At 46.6% G+C, this 14,664-nt stretch overlaps 3 protein-coding genes across 7 annotated transcripts in view; all 3 read left to right on the top strand.

The window, feature by feature from the left end:
* LOC107317676 (cytochrome P450 2J2-like) overlaps positions 1 to 4,145 on the top strand; it is a 12,152-nt gene extending 8,007 nt beyond the window's left edge. Inside the window, exon 11 of the mRNA XM_015870621.2 lies at positions 3,945 to 4,145. Within this exon, the coding sequence (XP_015726107.1) occupies positions 3,945 to 4,145 (201 nt within the window). The remainder of the gene's footprint in view (positions 1 to 3,944) is intronic.
* LOC107317691 (cytochrome P450 2J2-like) overlaps positions 1 to 13,275 on the top strand; it is a 28,224-nt gene extending 14,949 nt beyond the window's left edge. The window contains exons 2-11 of one of the 5 annotated variants that reach the window (XM_032446178.1): positions 8,197 to 8,340; positions 8,411 to 8,640; positions 9,156 to 9,318; positions 9,526 to 9,675; positions 10,067 to 10,227; positions 11,007 to 11,183; positions 11,436 to 11,568; positions 12,031 to 12,218; positions 12,642 to 12,780; positions 12,895 to 13,275. In XM_032446178.1, the coding sequence (XP_032302069.1) occupies positions 8,452 to 8,640; positions 9,156 to 9,318; positions 9,526 to 9,675; positions 10,067 to 10,227; positions 11,007 to 11,183; positions 11,436 to 11,568; positions 12,031 to 12,218; positions 12,642 to 12,780; positions 12,895 to 13,103 (1,509 nt within the window). In that variant the 5' untranslated portion in view covers positions 8,197 to 8,340; positions 8,411 to 8,451 and the 3' untranslated portion in view covers positions 13,104 to 13,275. Of the gene's footprint in view, positions 1 to 8,187; positions 8,341 to 8,410; positions 8,641 to 9,155; positions 9,319 to 9,525; positions 9,676 to 10,066; positions 10,228 to 11,006; positions 11,184 to 11,435; positions 11,569 to 12,030; positions 12,219 to 12,641; positions 12,781 to 12,866 lie in introns of those variants that run through there. The other 4 variants (XM_015870646.2, XM_032446179.1, XM_032446177.1 and 1 more) reach the window with 4 other exon arrangements.
* Positions 13,276 to 14,074: 799 nt separating this feature from the next.
* LOC107317673 (cytochrome P450 2J2-like) overlaps positions 14,075 to 14,664 on the top strand; it is a 14,205-nt gene continuing 13,615 nt past the window's right edge. The window contains exon 1 of the mRNA XM_015870619.1: positions 14,075 to 14,173. Coding sequence (XP_015726105.1) covers positions 14,075 to 14,173 — 99 coding nt within the window. The remainder of the gene's footprint in view (positions 14,174 to 14,664) is intronic.

Genomic DNA, 14,664 nt, shown 5'->3' with positions numbered 1-14,664 from the left:
TCATTCTTTTCTACTTGTCGACATTTCTCATGTGGAATGCATAGTTAGTGATGTATGGCCCAGACTTCATGTGCATTCTCATTCTGGTATTCAGTGATGGAGAGAGGTACTCTTTGATCAATTTCGAAGATTCCACAGTGAAGCCACTGGTGGGTTTTGATCCTATTCATACTAAGAATGGGCAACTATACCTTCTCTTGCTTTTGATTTTTATTTAAGTATATATGTATATACAATATTGAGCGAGTTTTAATTCTCCGTTTTTTGTTTTTTTGATTCACAAAGGGCTGGATCCTAAAGATATAGCTCGTTCACTTACCCTCTTGATTCATCAGCTTCTTGTAACCGATGCTATTCGATTAGTACTTTCAGGCCACAAGAAACTGTGTTGACTGTGTAACCTGAACTGTGATGAAACCGTGGTTCGGAGGGACAAAGGTCTTATTGGGCCAGACGCACAGCAGCAGAAGAATGTGGCCATTTAGGTGTCATAAATACCTGACAGCTTGCTAGTCTTAGCTCACCCACTCAAGGTATTCTTTTACAATGGGGAGGGGGGAAGTTTCCTCAGTAGCAAAAATTTGAAACCTAGAGGTAGAAAAACTAGTGGTCTGGTGAGGATTTGCCGTATTGCAGTACGGGACATATAGTACGACTATGCTACAGTAAGCTCGCTAGTATTAACACTGACTAGTCGCGTCCCCTGGAGGTGTTTCAGTTCTTGTGCTCCACCGTCAAAGCTAGCAGACAATAAATATTGAGTGCATCTGATGATGTGGTTCATACGGGGGACACTGCTTTAATGAGGTTATTTTGAGTGATTACGCGTAGAATGGGGACATAGATGAATCTTTCAGTAGTCTTTCCAGAGCTTAATTATTCATGTGTCAATCTGTAATCTATAACCACGGGGAATCTCAGAGACCTCTGAATCAGAAAACACCAATGGCCTGTCCAGTCGAGTGGCCTTAGAATGGAATTGGCTAAGAATTTTCCTGCAAAGTTACTTGAGTAATTGCATTCTATATTTTTTATGTCTAATATTAGTGTTAGCTTTCTCATCTCCGTCGAGAAAGGTCTGAATTGTTGTTTAAAAAAAATCCTTCTTCTACTGTAATTGCTGAGTTGGAAGTTGTAACAAAACATCAATAGTGAGAATTCTATTCAGTTTTGCAAACAGGAAAGTACTGAACTTGGATGTTGCTGCATTTGCTACATGTATGAACTGCTGGTAGTTCAGTCGTGCTACATTATGCACTCGTTCCATTTTCTATGCATGGAGGCCTTGGCCAAACTATGCTTCTTGCATTGTAAAGCGTTAGGGAGTCGCAGTGTTCCTGAAAATATCTTTCGTGCTATGCTGATGACAGCATAACTCCAGTACCCAGGAAGTCCATGGCTTAATCTCTCTATACAGAGTAGTATGCAATGGAGGTCTTGTGGCGAGGTGAGCAAATAGTGATAGGATTTCTGTATATCGCGAAGCATGAAGGCCCTTCAGGATGGACGTAAATATTTTTGCGATGTCATACGATACCAATGGCATGTAAAGAGAAGTGTTTGTCTAAAAGCCCATATTGAAGCACAATGATGAAAATGAATGTCAACCTAAGGGTAAAGAATATATCCTGATATGACATCAACAGTGACATATATTACGAGTAATGTGCAACTCTGTGCAAGTCTGGATGATAGTTTGAAGGGGATACGATGCTTTGTGCATTTGATATGGTTTGAGTGTCACATCTATTTCTGCGCATCTGTCAGCTGCACACTATGTGTACCTGTTGTTCCGGGCTCATTTGCACCTCAAGGCTTCAACTTCCCACAACGGTGGAGGAAAGGGTGAATGGTGCCCCCAGCGACAGAGAGTGCACTCTGACTAGCTCGACTGAGTGGGCACTGCTTGCTAGCGCAACGGTGATCATGTTGTCTCCAAAAGCTGTGCGGGATATCACACGAAGGAGCACGCATAACTGTCCAAATGTAGAGTGACAGGAGGAGGATGCGAGCAAAGAAACGAGGTGACACAAGGGTCTAGAGGTGTCTTGAGAGTGGCTACTCATATGAGTTAAGACATAGTTTTCTTCTCTAAATTCACTCCTAATGGTGGGTGTACACTCGATGGTGGTTAGAAAAATATTTACTTAATAGCAGATAGAATGCGGAGACAATAGTCAGTGGCGCAGGGAAAAGCAATTTTATTATTTCCCAAATATCCTATATTACATGTGAAAGATAGTGAATTCTTTGGGAGTCCTGAAGTTTCATTTAAGTTCGTGATAAGGATCTGCTAGTAGTACCTAAGTTTGTCAGACCCACTTATATAGGTTCGTCAAGCCATTCTTAGGAAAAGACCCTTTTAGTTTTGCTTGAGCCTAAGGCGCTATATCTGCCAAACGAAAGTATCTTCTGTAGAAGTCATATTCCAGGTACATTCAATAAGGTATTAATTTTTAATTGTGGTTTTAACTATTGTAGAACTGTTTGCGAAGACGAAGAAAAACAAAGGCAAACCCTGATGCTCTTAACTCTTGTACTCTGTAGTGTAACACAAATATTGATATTGTTCATTTGGGTCGCCAAGGCAAGAAAATCCAGGCTGATCGCTTAACCTTGTTAGCCAGTGTCTAGATAAGGCAGCTGGTGGCAAACAGATTATGGGTATCTAGTCTCCGTCGGTTTATTATGGCTTTGGGCTGTATAAGGGCAACAGTCGAAGGCTTTGACGGGAATTGGCTTCCACCTGCATTTTACACTGCAGGTGTAGCGAATTATGCAAGTCACGTACACAGAGATTATGACATTAAGGAGGAGTGGAAGGTAATCTGGCAGACATCACAGGTATACATGCATCCTCCTTTAAAAATCAATATACGATCGACGCTTCTGCGGCATTTCAGAGACTGTGACACATAGACTTCATTTAGATATCCAGCAGCCAATCTCGTGCTTATATTACTCCATAGGATTTATGGTCCATTTTTGAGTGGCCTTAACATAACTAAGTCGGCTGAAAAAAGTACTAAAAATGTTTGAGGTTTTTTAATATGCATTATAAAAGTATAGGAGGATTTCTCAGAGGAGTCACCAGAAGATGAGTGGGCAGTGTTTCTTGTGGTTAATTTACCATCTTTAAAAGAAAAATGAGCATTGCTGAGTGTAAGCAGGACTGATATATTCACACAAGTCTCATAGCCTCGCACAATACCCCTTCGAGTAGACAAAGAATAACTGAATCCGTGAGTCAACATGCCGGCTAGGGGATGCGCACTCTATCCATGTGAGTGATATGGATTTCCTTCACCAGCAAGCCTAGTCATCTGCCTTTCCTTATGTTTTGTCGAACTGTGGTGATACGAACGGTGTTCTCTACATGTGCTAGTGGGGCGCAGATTGAGAGAAGGGAGAGGGTATTTTCAAAGACATTATCCAACAAATGTATTCTCATTTCAGCTCAAGTTCAGTACAGCGTGCCCAATCCCCCTTTTCAGAGCCTCCACCCAAGGTAACTGTCAATGTCAACTAATCCTCATCATCCCTTGTGCCATAGGGTCCGTATGTGTACAAATTGAAAACACAAGGGAACTTATCGCATAGAGACCATAGAGACTTAGCACAGTCGTTCCTGCGTTGGCTTTTAATATTACAATTCCTTCCTTAAAAAAGGTTGCAGCAGTAACTCTGAGGTGAGCCAACTGGTGGAGGTACTTAGGGGGAGTACTTCGTGCCAAGTGCTTGCCTGTCGTGCTATTTGTCTTTTTGCTGGCACCTTGTAGTTTTTAAGGTACGCTTGTCGTTGGATACCCAGGGGTTCTAGCGAGAGTCAGTGGTGATCGGCCATCAATGAAGCATATATGGCCGCAAAGGCTCTGCAATAGCCCACTGTCGACAAGCCAGATGATGTTAAAACTGATATATCCTACTGGGTTTGTTTTGCCAAGGTGGCTCCAATGTCTGTACAACAGGCGAAGTGTGAGAGGGCAGTCTGGGTCTCGGTCATGGAGCTGTCATCGTGTAGAAATAATGCCTTCCCAGGAGCAAATGAGTCATCGCTGCTATGTGGACGCGTGGGTGGATTCCAGTGTTCCGCCATCATGGGTGGACGAAGCAACTTTCAGAGCAGCAACCGGCAGTGCCGCTAGACAGGTTATGCTTGGCAGAAATCCTCCTTTCACGCGTTTTTTTTAGAACACCCCGTTTGGGTGGGCACTTCCTGTCAGTGACGTGTAGTTATTCGGCAAGGTGGAGAAATAGGAGGATGAGGAGCTGCTCTGGAAGTATGTATGCAAATTATTCTACATATCCACCTGTCACTAGCTGGGAAGAGCATATTCTCCAAAACCCTGCTTAGCTCAGGACTCACTTACACCGTAGGGCTGTAGGTTGAGAACACAGGTAAGATAAAAGACTTCAGCTAGTACGACTAAGCGAAGTGCGACCTTGATGTAAGTACCTTTAAATTGGATTTATGTTGTCTTTGTGATTTTTGACAGCTCCTTTCTAAATAGCATTCCATGTTTATGGTACGTCTCCGAGTCACTGTGCTGCTTCTAGCTCTGGAAATGAAAGCCATAACATACCATGAGCGAGCCCTGAGCTGACTCAGGGATGTTCCATAGCATAAACCAATGTTTAGTTATATCACTTGAAAGTTTAAGGATTGCTTATTTTGACTGAGTCATTGTAATAGAACACACAGACACTAAAATCTCTGTAGAAGTGGCTAGTGACAGTCTCTGAGAAGACTGGTTAGAGGGAGTGGAGCGAGTTCACGATGGGTCAAATGCGCTTGATTAAGGCTTCAGGGATTGGTAGCCTCTACCCTCCCAGTTAACCCACAGCTGTTTGTCTTCCCTTATGGCCAGCGTTTCATCATTTGAGGGAGATGATCGAGGCTTCCATCAAGTATAGAGAGAGGACACGCTTTGGCCATGATTCTGGAAGTGACTATTAAGGATGGGTTCGAGCGAGGCGCCGCGCTAACAAGGTGTATAAGATATCTTCCCTTCTGATACATTCCTCCTTTCGTTCAGTCCCACTTCAATCCCTCCACCATGTTTGTGCCTCAGACACTGTAATGTAACTTGTGGGATTAGTGTCACTTATATGATCCTTTCATTTGGATCTCCTCCTCCCGCATTATATGAGATGCCTCAAATAGCCTGTTTCAATCTATGGAACGGCCCCTCTTTCTACTGCAGCTATCTCAGCATGCCCACTTGTTCAGGCATAAGGTAGAACATAATTTGCTAGGCCATTCACACTGGCTCAGTCTGCACACTGTGTAAGGCAACAAAGGCGTATACACTTCATACAGCATCAAGAAGAAGGAGCTAATATAAAATTCTCCAAGCTCTTTTCTTTTCAGACTCTTACATTACGTTCTCTACAAGCACGCGCCTCATTTTAATTACATTTCTTCGACTCTTATGCGCCAAGGACTGTCTGACCTGGGATCTCAACACCTTTACTGTAACATATAATGTCTTTCTTTAACATATTTCAGGACATTGGCCTTTCTGACTGCGTAAGTGAAAGGACGGACAAGGTATCTATTCTAACATGTTGAAATCAGCTAATGTTTGACGTAGATGCGACAGAAATCATTTTACTTGAAAATGTCTTTGGAGGAGAGGATCCTTAATGTCACCCTCATGATTTTAATCACGTCTTCCAAATTTTCGCTTACTAGTGAATCTGGAGAAAATCTCTCAATATTCCTCATGCAACTCCATTAGTCAAGCTAACGTTCTGTTCTGCTAATTCTCTGTTTTCTTCCTAGGTCAGTACATATTGCTTGCTACTGAATCTTTAGTATTCGACTTGAAATAGAAATGACATAAGGAATTCTTCTTTTTAAGGGGTGAATGATCGCATCTCTCTGTGGAAGAGCCACCATTATGCAATATTTAAGACCCCAGTTCAGTGAGGCATTTAAAGAACATACTTACCTTTAACTCCAGTCATTTGACATCAAAGATAATGGAGTGAAAGCATATGTTAAAAGTTAAGCAGAGGATTTAGCACTTAAATAAATTGGAGCTTGGAGCAACAGAACTGTTAAACAACAAAATATTTCTCTGTACTAACTGTCAGACCTGACTTCAGATTCACTGGGGATCCAGTTTGTCGCGTCTATTCCTCACTTTACTTGTCCCCCGCCCTACCTCGCCCCCGGCTCTTCCTGGTCCTACACAGATGAGGTCAGTTGGGATGTGCAGCCATCCATCCACATGGTGCCCGCCTGGCAGCAGCTTCTTCCTTGGGGAGAGTGCTTTTGGCATCTCTCACTTTCCTGGCACGCATCACTTGCTTCCCTGGTGATTTTTTGGCTCCCCATGCTTGGACCCCAGCCAGGACCACAGGAATGCACATGAATGTGCTCATCCCAGCAGGTAGGATGTGTGTATACATTTCTGTCAGTGCCCCCCTCAACTGCTGGGCAAGACTGTGCTACAGTCCCTGGGGGACTCAGTTGTTGCTTGCAGTATGGTGCAGGAATGTAGGTGGCAGGGTGGTGATGTTCTCACAGGAGGTGGGTTGCTGAGGCTTTTCCAGCATGGGCTGAATGGAATGCTGCGCGCTGTCTCTGCAGGGAAGCGCGCCTGCCTCGGGTGGAGCATGCTGGCCTGTGCTGCAGCTCTTCCTTTCTTCAACGGCATCTTGCTCCAGAAAATTCAACCAGCTTCCAGCGCTTTCCCCCGGACACCACCCGGCTCGAGCGACCTGCGCGACTTCAGGCTCGGATGACCTTTGGCCACTGCCCTGCCTAAAGATCTGGTGCTGTGCCCTCGTAGGGAGCCCACAGCCACTGTTTTTTGGAGGAGAACATTCACGCTTGGCAACATGATGCATGGAACTTCTGTGCTCAGCAACTACAATGGGCCATATTAACAACCTCCTCACATGCTTTGTTGCTTTCAGCAATTGCAGAAATAGTTTATTTTCGCAAGCAGACCTTGCAAGCTACATCCGATGGGAAAGGTTATTAGTACTGGATGGGTGGAGCACTTTGGGCTTGCAGCACAGCACTGCCAGTGAATGAGGAGCTCTGAGGTTTCTTTATTCCATGCTAGACAGCCATGCTTCACAGCTGGAGATCAGTACTGGCAGAGAGCAGTACTTGACCTCATTTTACTACGCTGATAGAAATAATAAATTGCAAACAGGGTCCCCTTCTTTCATCTTAGAAAAAAAAGGTTTGTTAAAAGAAATGAAGTGACACCTCTCTCTATCTTGAGCATTAATAAATCCTGACTAAAACTGTTTTGTCGTGAAGCATTTTGCAGGGAAGACCAGCACAGCCTTTTCAGCACTGCCTGCATTCACCAGCCATACCAGCATTGGGGCACCAGGGGGTGGGGTGCAGAGCCATGCTGAGCTGTACAGCACCAGCTCTGCCTTAGCAGAAAGGAGGGCACAGGAACAGCACAGGCCATTCATGCTGAGCTGATGAATATTCATGACCTGAGCTCTATGACCAACCAGCAGGAAAAGCACCAAAGCCAGTGGCTGTTCTGCCAAACCATTGCAAATAACACAGTGACACTTGGAGAATGGCAAGTGCCATTTCTGACATCTGCTCTTACAATGTCAGCACGTGGAGCCATAGAAAACACGGGTCCTATCTGTCAGCATAACCTCAGTGGTTTTCTTTTCCCTCCCCCAATCCTGAGCCCTCTCCTCCACACCTGGACAGGCAGCAGTGGGGAAGGCTGAGCGGGCACTGCAGAGCTGCTCAGGATGAAATGCAGGGGCCGTGACCAGTCCAAAGCCTGATGGAGATTCCACGCTGCCTTCTCTGCATTGCTGTTCACCTGGTGCAATTCTCACCTCTGATCTGTTCCAATGTCCCTGCTACTTTATTGCTTCCTTATCTGCACACACTGCCTCATGGGAGACAATAAATGTTCACAATTGTCCCTTTATTCTGCATTTATTTTTTAAACAGGCAGAAGACACGCAAATATTTATTTCATGAATGGAGCAGCTCATGGAAGTGCTTTAGGTTCCATGATGAAGACTGATACAGTTCTTAAAGTGTAACAGGTGAACGCAGCAGCATCTTTTTCTCACTTCCTCATTTCCGCAGACGCAGCTGACGTCCCCAAACAGAAGCAGCCCGCACCGCCCACCGCATCACGGGAACGGGGCAGTTCTCAGCCGGCAGCAAAACAACGTTAATCATCGCAGGGGAAGGGAAGGGAAGGGACGGCAGAAGGACCGGGAGCGGGGCCGGTGTCTGCGCCCTGCCAGCAGCGCCCCGTGGCAGCGGACCCTCGGCCCGTGAGTCAGAGGCTCCGTGGCTCCTGAGGAAGGAGCAGCCCAAAGGCAGCCCTGAGCCCCTGTGCGTTTGTGCCCACAGCTGCAGCCGCACCATGCTGCGCTTCCTCTGGGACAGCATCTNCTGAGCCCCTGTGCGTTTGTGCCCACAGCTGCAGCCGCACCATGCTGCGCTTCCTCTGGGACAGCATCTCCCTGCAGATGCTCTTCGTCTTCCTCTTTGTCTTCCTGCTCGTTTTTGACTACATGAAGAAGAGAAAGCCCAAGGACTTTCCCCCCAGTCCTTTTTCCTTCCCTTTCCTGGGAAACATGCAATTTTTATTTGCCAAAGACCCCGTGGCTGCAACGCAGAAGGTAAGGGGATTTTCATCTTGGGGTGGGGGCCATCCCAACCCAATCACATTCAATTCCTGCAGTCAACAGATGGGTCTCAATGCAGGAAAACATCAGTTTTGCCTGGGATAAGTGGGCAACATGAATGAGGTTTACCTTGGAATACAGAGCCATGTTCTTTGGTACAACATCTTGAGTTTGATTGCAGCTGTAGTTGAGTTTGTTGGGACGGGACTGTGTTAAGCAACAGCTGGAAATCCTTGTTGTTCTGAGTCTTGCAAAGCCTGGGAAATGCAGCCTGGAGGGTTTGATTCCAACTCCAGGTCACGGATAGAAGAAATGAGGAAAAAGATTGCATGCTATAAGGCCAACAATTTTGCAATTACTATACTACATCTCCCAGACTCAGTTTGCCCCATTTCCCCTGCAGCTCTTCTGGTCCCAACCTGTGGGTGCAGGATACCAGTGTTTTCCCTGTTCTAGCAGAATGAAATCATTGCAAATCAATCCTGCTTTATTTCTTATCTCATCCCCAGTTTATTGAAAAACATGGGGACATCTTCAGCACGCAAGTGGGCAACATGTCATTTGTGGTCGTCAATGGGCTGTCACTGATCAAGGAAGCCCTTGTGACCCAGGGAGAGAACTTCATGGATCGCCCGGACTTTCCTGCAAATACAGAACTCTTCAGCAAACTGGGTGAGTTACCAATAGTGACACGCATCTGAAACACAGAGTCAAAGCGTTGACCAATTAAATGTGCCAGAAGGTGGTGCCATGGCTTTGCATTGTCACAGAGCAGAATCACCAGCATGGCTGAGCCTTCTTTATCAAGGCAGATAACCTCCTGCTTCTGCCTCGTACTGAAGCCATCTACCTTTGCTCACTGTGGAATCCTCCTGGCAGGGCTGGTCTCCTCCAATGGGCACCTGTGGAAGCAGCAGAGAAGGTTCACCTTGACCACCCTCCGCAACTTTGGCCTGGGGAAGAGGAGCCTGGAGGAGCGGATCCAGGAGGAGTGCCGATTCCTCACGGATGCGTTCAGGGATGAGCAGGGTGAGGAGCTCTTCCCTTAGCAGTTGTGCAACCTGCCAGCATCCCAGTTTCCTTCTACAGGTATTTTGCTCTCAGATTAACTGATAGATGCAGCTGTGTATCACTCAAAACAGTACAAGAGTACCCACCTTTGTCCTCTTGCTGAATTTGAAACCTCTAGAAAATTCCATGGACCTGTTAACACCAATATTCTCAATTAATTCCTAAGGTGTTTGCTCTTCTGCAGCGATTTCAAATCTTTCTTTCCAAAATAAACAACCAACTCCAAGAAGGTGCCCACCCAGCACCATTCATTTCACTTGTTCAATGTTTTCCCTCTGATAATGGCACTTTCTTCCCATTTTCTGTGGAGATAGGAAGATAATTGATTGTTCCCTTTTTCCTTCTCCAGGAAATCCTTTCAACCCTCACCTTAAAATCAACAATGCTGTTTCAAACATCATCTGCTCCGTCACCTTTGGCAACCGGTTTGAATACCACGATGAAGACTTCCAAAATTTGCTGCGGATGATGGATGAAGTTGTTACCCTCCAAGGGAAGATAATGAGCCAGGTACAGCCCTCCCGTCCCCATCACAGACAGCAAGCAGATTTGCAAGGCCATCCTTTCTTCTCTGGAGTCAGTGGCAAAACCTGGAGCACTTTTTTAGATTCATAGATTACCTCAATTTGGGAAAAATCCATTAGGGCCCTCAAATTCAGTCCCTGGCTCCACACAGAAATAGTGAACATCCAGTCCCATTGTTTGAGAGCTTTGCACAATGAGTCCTTGATCTTGGTTAGATCAAGGCTGTTCCCACTGAGAATTTCCTTGCTGGTTCCCACAGCTGTGTGGTGCCTCTCCATCCCTGCATGTGTCCTTGTGAAGATGTGAGATGCAGTCCCCCTGGATCACAAAGCCAGTCTATGCCCAGCTGCTTTTCCCAGTGCTTTGGGAAGGAACTGAATGCAGGAGAGATTTTGGGCTGGTCCGTAGGAGAGGTCATGGGAAGGAGCAAGAGCTAATGTACAAGGGACATTTGCTGCCATTCCTCATTCCATTTAAAAGGATGTATCAGCCCATAGTTCCTGTGCTGTGGTCACATTGCTCTCCTTCCTGTTCCATCACCACTCCTGACCACTGATTGCTGAGCACACTGCTGTGAGTCTGGAATGCAGTGGTCACTCTCACCATGGAGATGCCAATCCTTTCTAATTCTCTTCTGGAGATAAATTAATCCCATCTACTCCCACAATGTAGGGCTGTGCCTTCACAGGCTATTCAGGTTTTAAGAACAGCAGGAATTTTTTTAACCCTTTCTTGAATTTGCTCATCTCTCTTTCTTTCCAAAGCTGTATGTCTTTTTTCCATCCATAATAAAATACTTCCCGGGATCTCACCAAACCATTCTGAGAAACGGGAGGCTCATGAAAAGCTTTGTGTGTGAGAAGATCAGCAAACATAAGGAAGACCTGAACCCCTCAGAGAGCCGGGACTTCATTGACAGCTACCTGCAGGAGATGGCCAAGGTCAGCAATGTGGAGCAAACCCTTCCATAGTGGGGATTAGAGATCAGGAGGGCTGAGAAACCATATTCCCCACCTGAGCTGCTGGTGTGTCCATTTATGAGCTTAGCATAAATGTCAGGTTTGGGGCTTCCATTGGAGGGATGGGGATGCAGAGGGCCTGCAGCTTCTGCCAGAACCCTTGGGGCAGGACTGAGTCTGATTTTTGAGGAAGTCCTCGCTGTTCATGTGGCACTAACACTTGATTTTCTGAAGCCCAGTGGCAGTGACTTCTGTGAGGATAAGCTGGCAGCATGCACTCTTGACCTGTTTTTTGCTGGGACTGAGACCACCTCCACAACCATCCGCTGGGCCCTGCTGTATATGGCTGTATACCCAGAAATTCAAGGTACAAATACAAATGGGGCTGTCCTTTTCAAAATTGTAGGCCTTGTATCTTGATGAATGTCTCTTTTTATTGAAGGAAAAAAGTTCAAGTATTCTGTTCTCTGACAGATTTAGTGCAGTTATTTCTTTTTTTGTGTGTTTAAGGGTTTAACATCAGTGCTTTAAAACTTGTCCTAGTTATTTTCTAATTCTTTTTCGTGGGATGAAGAGGCAAATGTGCCCACTTGCACCACGAGCACTGGAGACCTCTGTGGGCTGTCCAGCAAAGGCAACAGGGGCTCTGCACAGGGCCCACTTAGTAGCTGGAGTGATGAACATGCGGAGAGTTGCCACAAGTCCCAACAGTGGCACAGGATTGACCTGGGATGGTCCTTGCAGGACCCTCACAGCAAAAACAATATGGTGTCCCCAGGGGTTCTCTGGCTGTACTGCACCATCACTGATTGCTGCTCTTTCCAAACAGCCCGTGTACAAGCTGAGATCGATGCTGTTATTGGGCAGTCCAGGCAGCCAGCTCTGGAGGACAGGAACAACATGCCCTACACCAATGCTGTCATCCACGAAGTACAGAGGAAAGGACACATTATCCCTTTTAATGTGCCAAGAGAGGCTTCGAAGGACACAGTCTTGGCTGGTTTCCGGGTACCCAAGGTAACCTCATTTCTGATCCTTGAGGTCTGATCAGGAGACACCCATTTTCCTATTGCTGCAGGGACAGAGCTCTTACAGAGCTCACTCCCATGGATCACGTTGTTTTGCCTTCCCAACACTGCTCTCCAGCACATTGCATTCTCCATACCCAACCTGAATTCCATGTGTGTGGCATCCATGCATATCAGGGAGCGACAGAGCCCTCAGCATTTCATTAACGATCTTTTAGCAATAGTAACGTTTGTGAGAGAAAAGTGTGGATATATACTCATTGCATATCTGAATAGTCAAGAAGAAGGCAAACATGGCCACATAAAAAGAGTGGAAAACGTGCTTGTCAGATTTGGACGTGGAAGGGTAAAAATCCCCTCATGCTAGCAGTGGCAGAGAGAGTGCAAAGTGATTTTCTTTCTCTTGTCTCAGGGCACTGTTTTGATTGCAAACCTATCGTCTGTGATGTTTGACAAGAAGGAGTGGGAAACACCTCACAGTTTTAACCCCGAGCATTTCCTGAAGAACGGTCAATTCAGGAAAAGGGAGGCTTTTATGCCATTTTCTATAGGTAAGATAGAATCAGTTTGATGCCTTTGTGCTGCTTCCAGATGCATCAGGGAGCAAGGGGCTGTGGGCAGGGTGATGTTCCCACAGGAGGTGGGTGCTGAGGCTTTTCCAGCAGGGCTGAATGGATGCTGGGCGGCTGTCTCTGCAGGGAAGCGCGCCTGCCTGGGTGAGATCCTGGCTCGTGCTGAGCTCTTCCTCTTCTTCACGGCTCTGCTCCAGAAATTCACCTTCCAGGCTCCCCCAGACACCATCCTCGACCTCAAATTCATACAGGGCATGACCATGGCCCCTCGGCCCTACAAGATCTGTGCTGTGCCTCGATAGTGAGAGCAGCCACTGTTCTCAGTGGGAGAACTCCTTGGATTTGACACAGGCACAAAACCAGCATCTATGCACCTCTCACCCCTGACTTACTCAAACTTCCCTGCTGCTTTATTGCTTACTTATTTACCCATACTGCCTCATGGGGAACAATAAATGGTTGCAGTCTTCCTTTTCTTCCTCCTTGTTTTATACAAGCTGATGACACGGTGTAGCAAATCAGGAAAGGAAGGTGTGGCTGCACTGTGACCTGCTGGTCAAAGAAGAGTAAGAAGAAAATGCACAAGCGATGGAAATGAGGACAGGTATCAGGGGAAGTGTTTAAGGAAGCTGCTTGGCTGTGTAGATGTGGGGTCATAAAAGCCAAGGCCCAGCTTGATCTGAACTTGGCTAATGATGTCAGAAAGCACAAGCAAGGCTTCTTCATGCACCTCAAGCAGAAAAGGGAAGTCTAGGAATGCATAACCCCCGTAGTGAGTGACACAGGCAGGCTGGTAACAGCAGACAAGGAGAAGGCTGAGGTACTTATTTTTTTGCCTTGGTCTTCTCTGAAAACTGCTAACCACACAGTCCTCAAACTTTGGGTTTGGTAGGAGGGAATCAGGGAAGCAACGTATCTTTCACTGTAATTGAGGATCAGGTTTGTGAGCAACCTCCTGGCCTGATAGCATCTCCAAGCTTTTTTCTCTCCCATTGCACTTGACATTCTTTCCCCATCTAATCTACTGTAAAGCTTCAGACTAGTCACTCTACCCCGGTAAGCCTCATTGCATTCCCTTCCTGCCTAGTGTAAAGCCCTGAAAGGGGCCTCAAAGGTCTGTAGCAGCCTTTCAGTCTCTAAAGGGGAGCTACAGGAAAGAAGGGAACACTCTTCAGCAGGGCCTGTGGTGATAGAAAAAGGGGAAATGGCTTCAAGCTCAAAAAGGAGTAGATTTGGGTCAGATACAAGGGGAAAATCTTATATAATGAGGGTGATGAGGCACTGGAACAGCTCACCTAGTGATGCCATTGATGCCTCAGCCCTGGAGATTTCAAGGCAAGGCTGGATCAGCCCTGGGCAGCCTGAACTAGCGGTGGTTTCCTTGTGCACTGCAGAGCAGTTGGACTAGATGGCCAGCAGAGCTCCCTTCCAACTCCATGGATTCTATGATTCTAGGATAATGTGCCTCATGTGAGCGAAGGGAACATTTGTGAGTTGGGATAGTTTAGATTCCGAGGTAGAGCACGGAATTAACTTGTTAAAGTGGAACAGGTGAACGCATCAGTTTCGTTTTCTCACTTCCTCATTTCCGCAGCCGCAGCTGACGCCCCCAAACAGAAGCAGCCCGCACCGCCCACCGCATCACGGGAACGGGGCAGTTCTGAGCCGGCAGCAAAACAGCGCGCACGGCAGCGTTAATCATCGCAGGGGAAGGGGAGGGAAGGGACAGCAGGAGGGCCGGGAGCGGGGCCGGTGTCAGCGCCGGGGGGAGGAAGGAGCAGCCCAAAGGCAGCCCTGAGCCCCTGTGCGTTTGTGCCCACAGCTGCAGCCGCACCATGCTGCGCTTCCTCTGGGACAGCATCT

This window comes from Coturnix japonica, chromosome 8, assembly GCF_001577835.2.
Source record: "Coturnix japonica isolate 7356 chromosome 8, Coturnix japonica 2.1, whole genome shotgun sequence".
NCBI lineage: Eukaryota > Metazoa > Chordata > Aves > Galliformes > Phasianidae > Coturnix > Coturnix japonica.
This window is presented reverse-complemented; position numbering and strand designations above follow the sequence as displayed.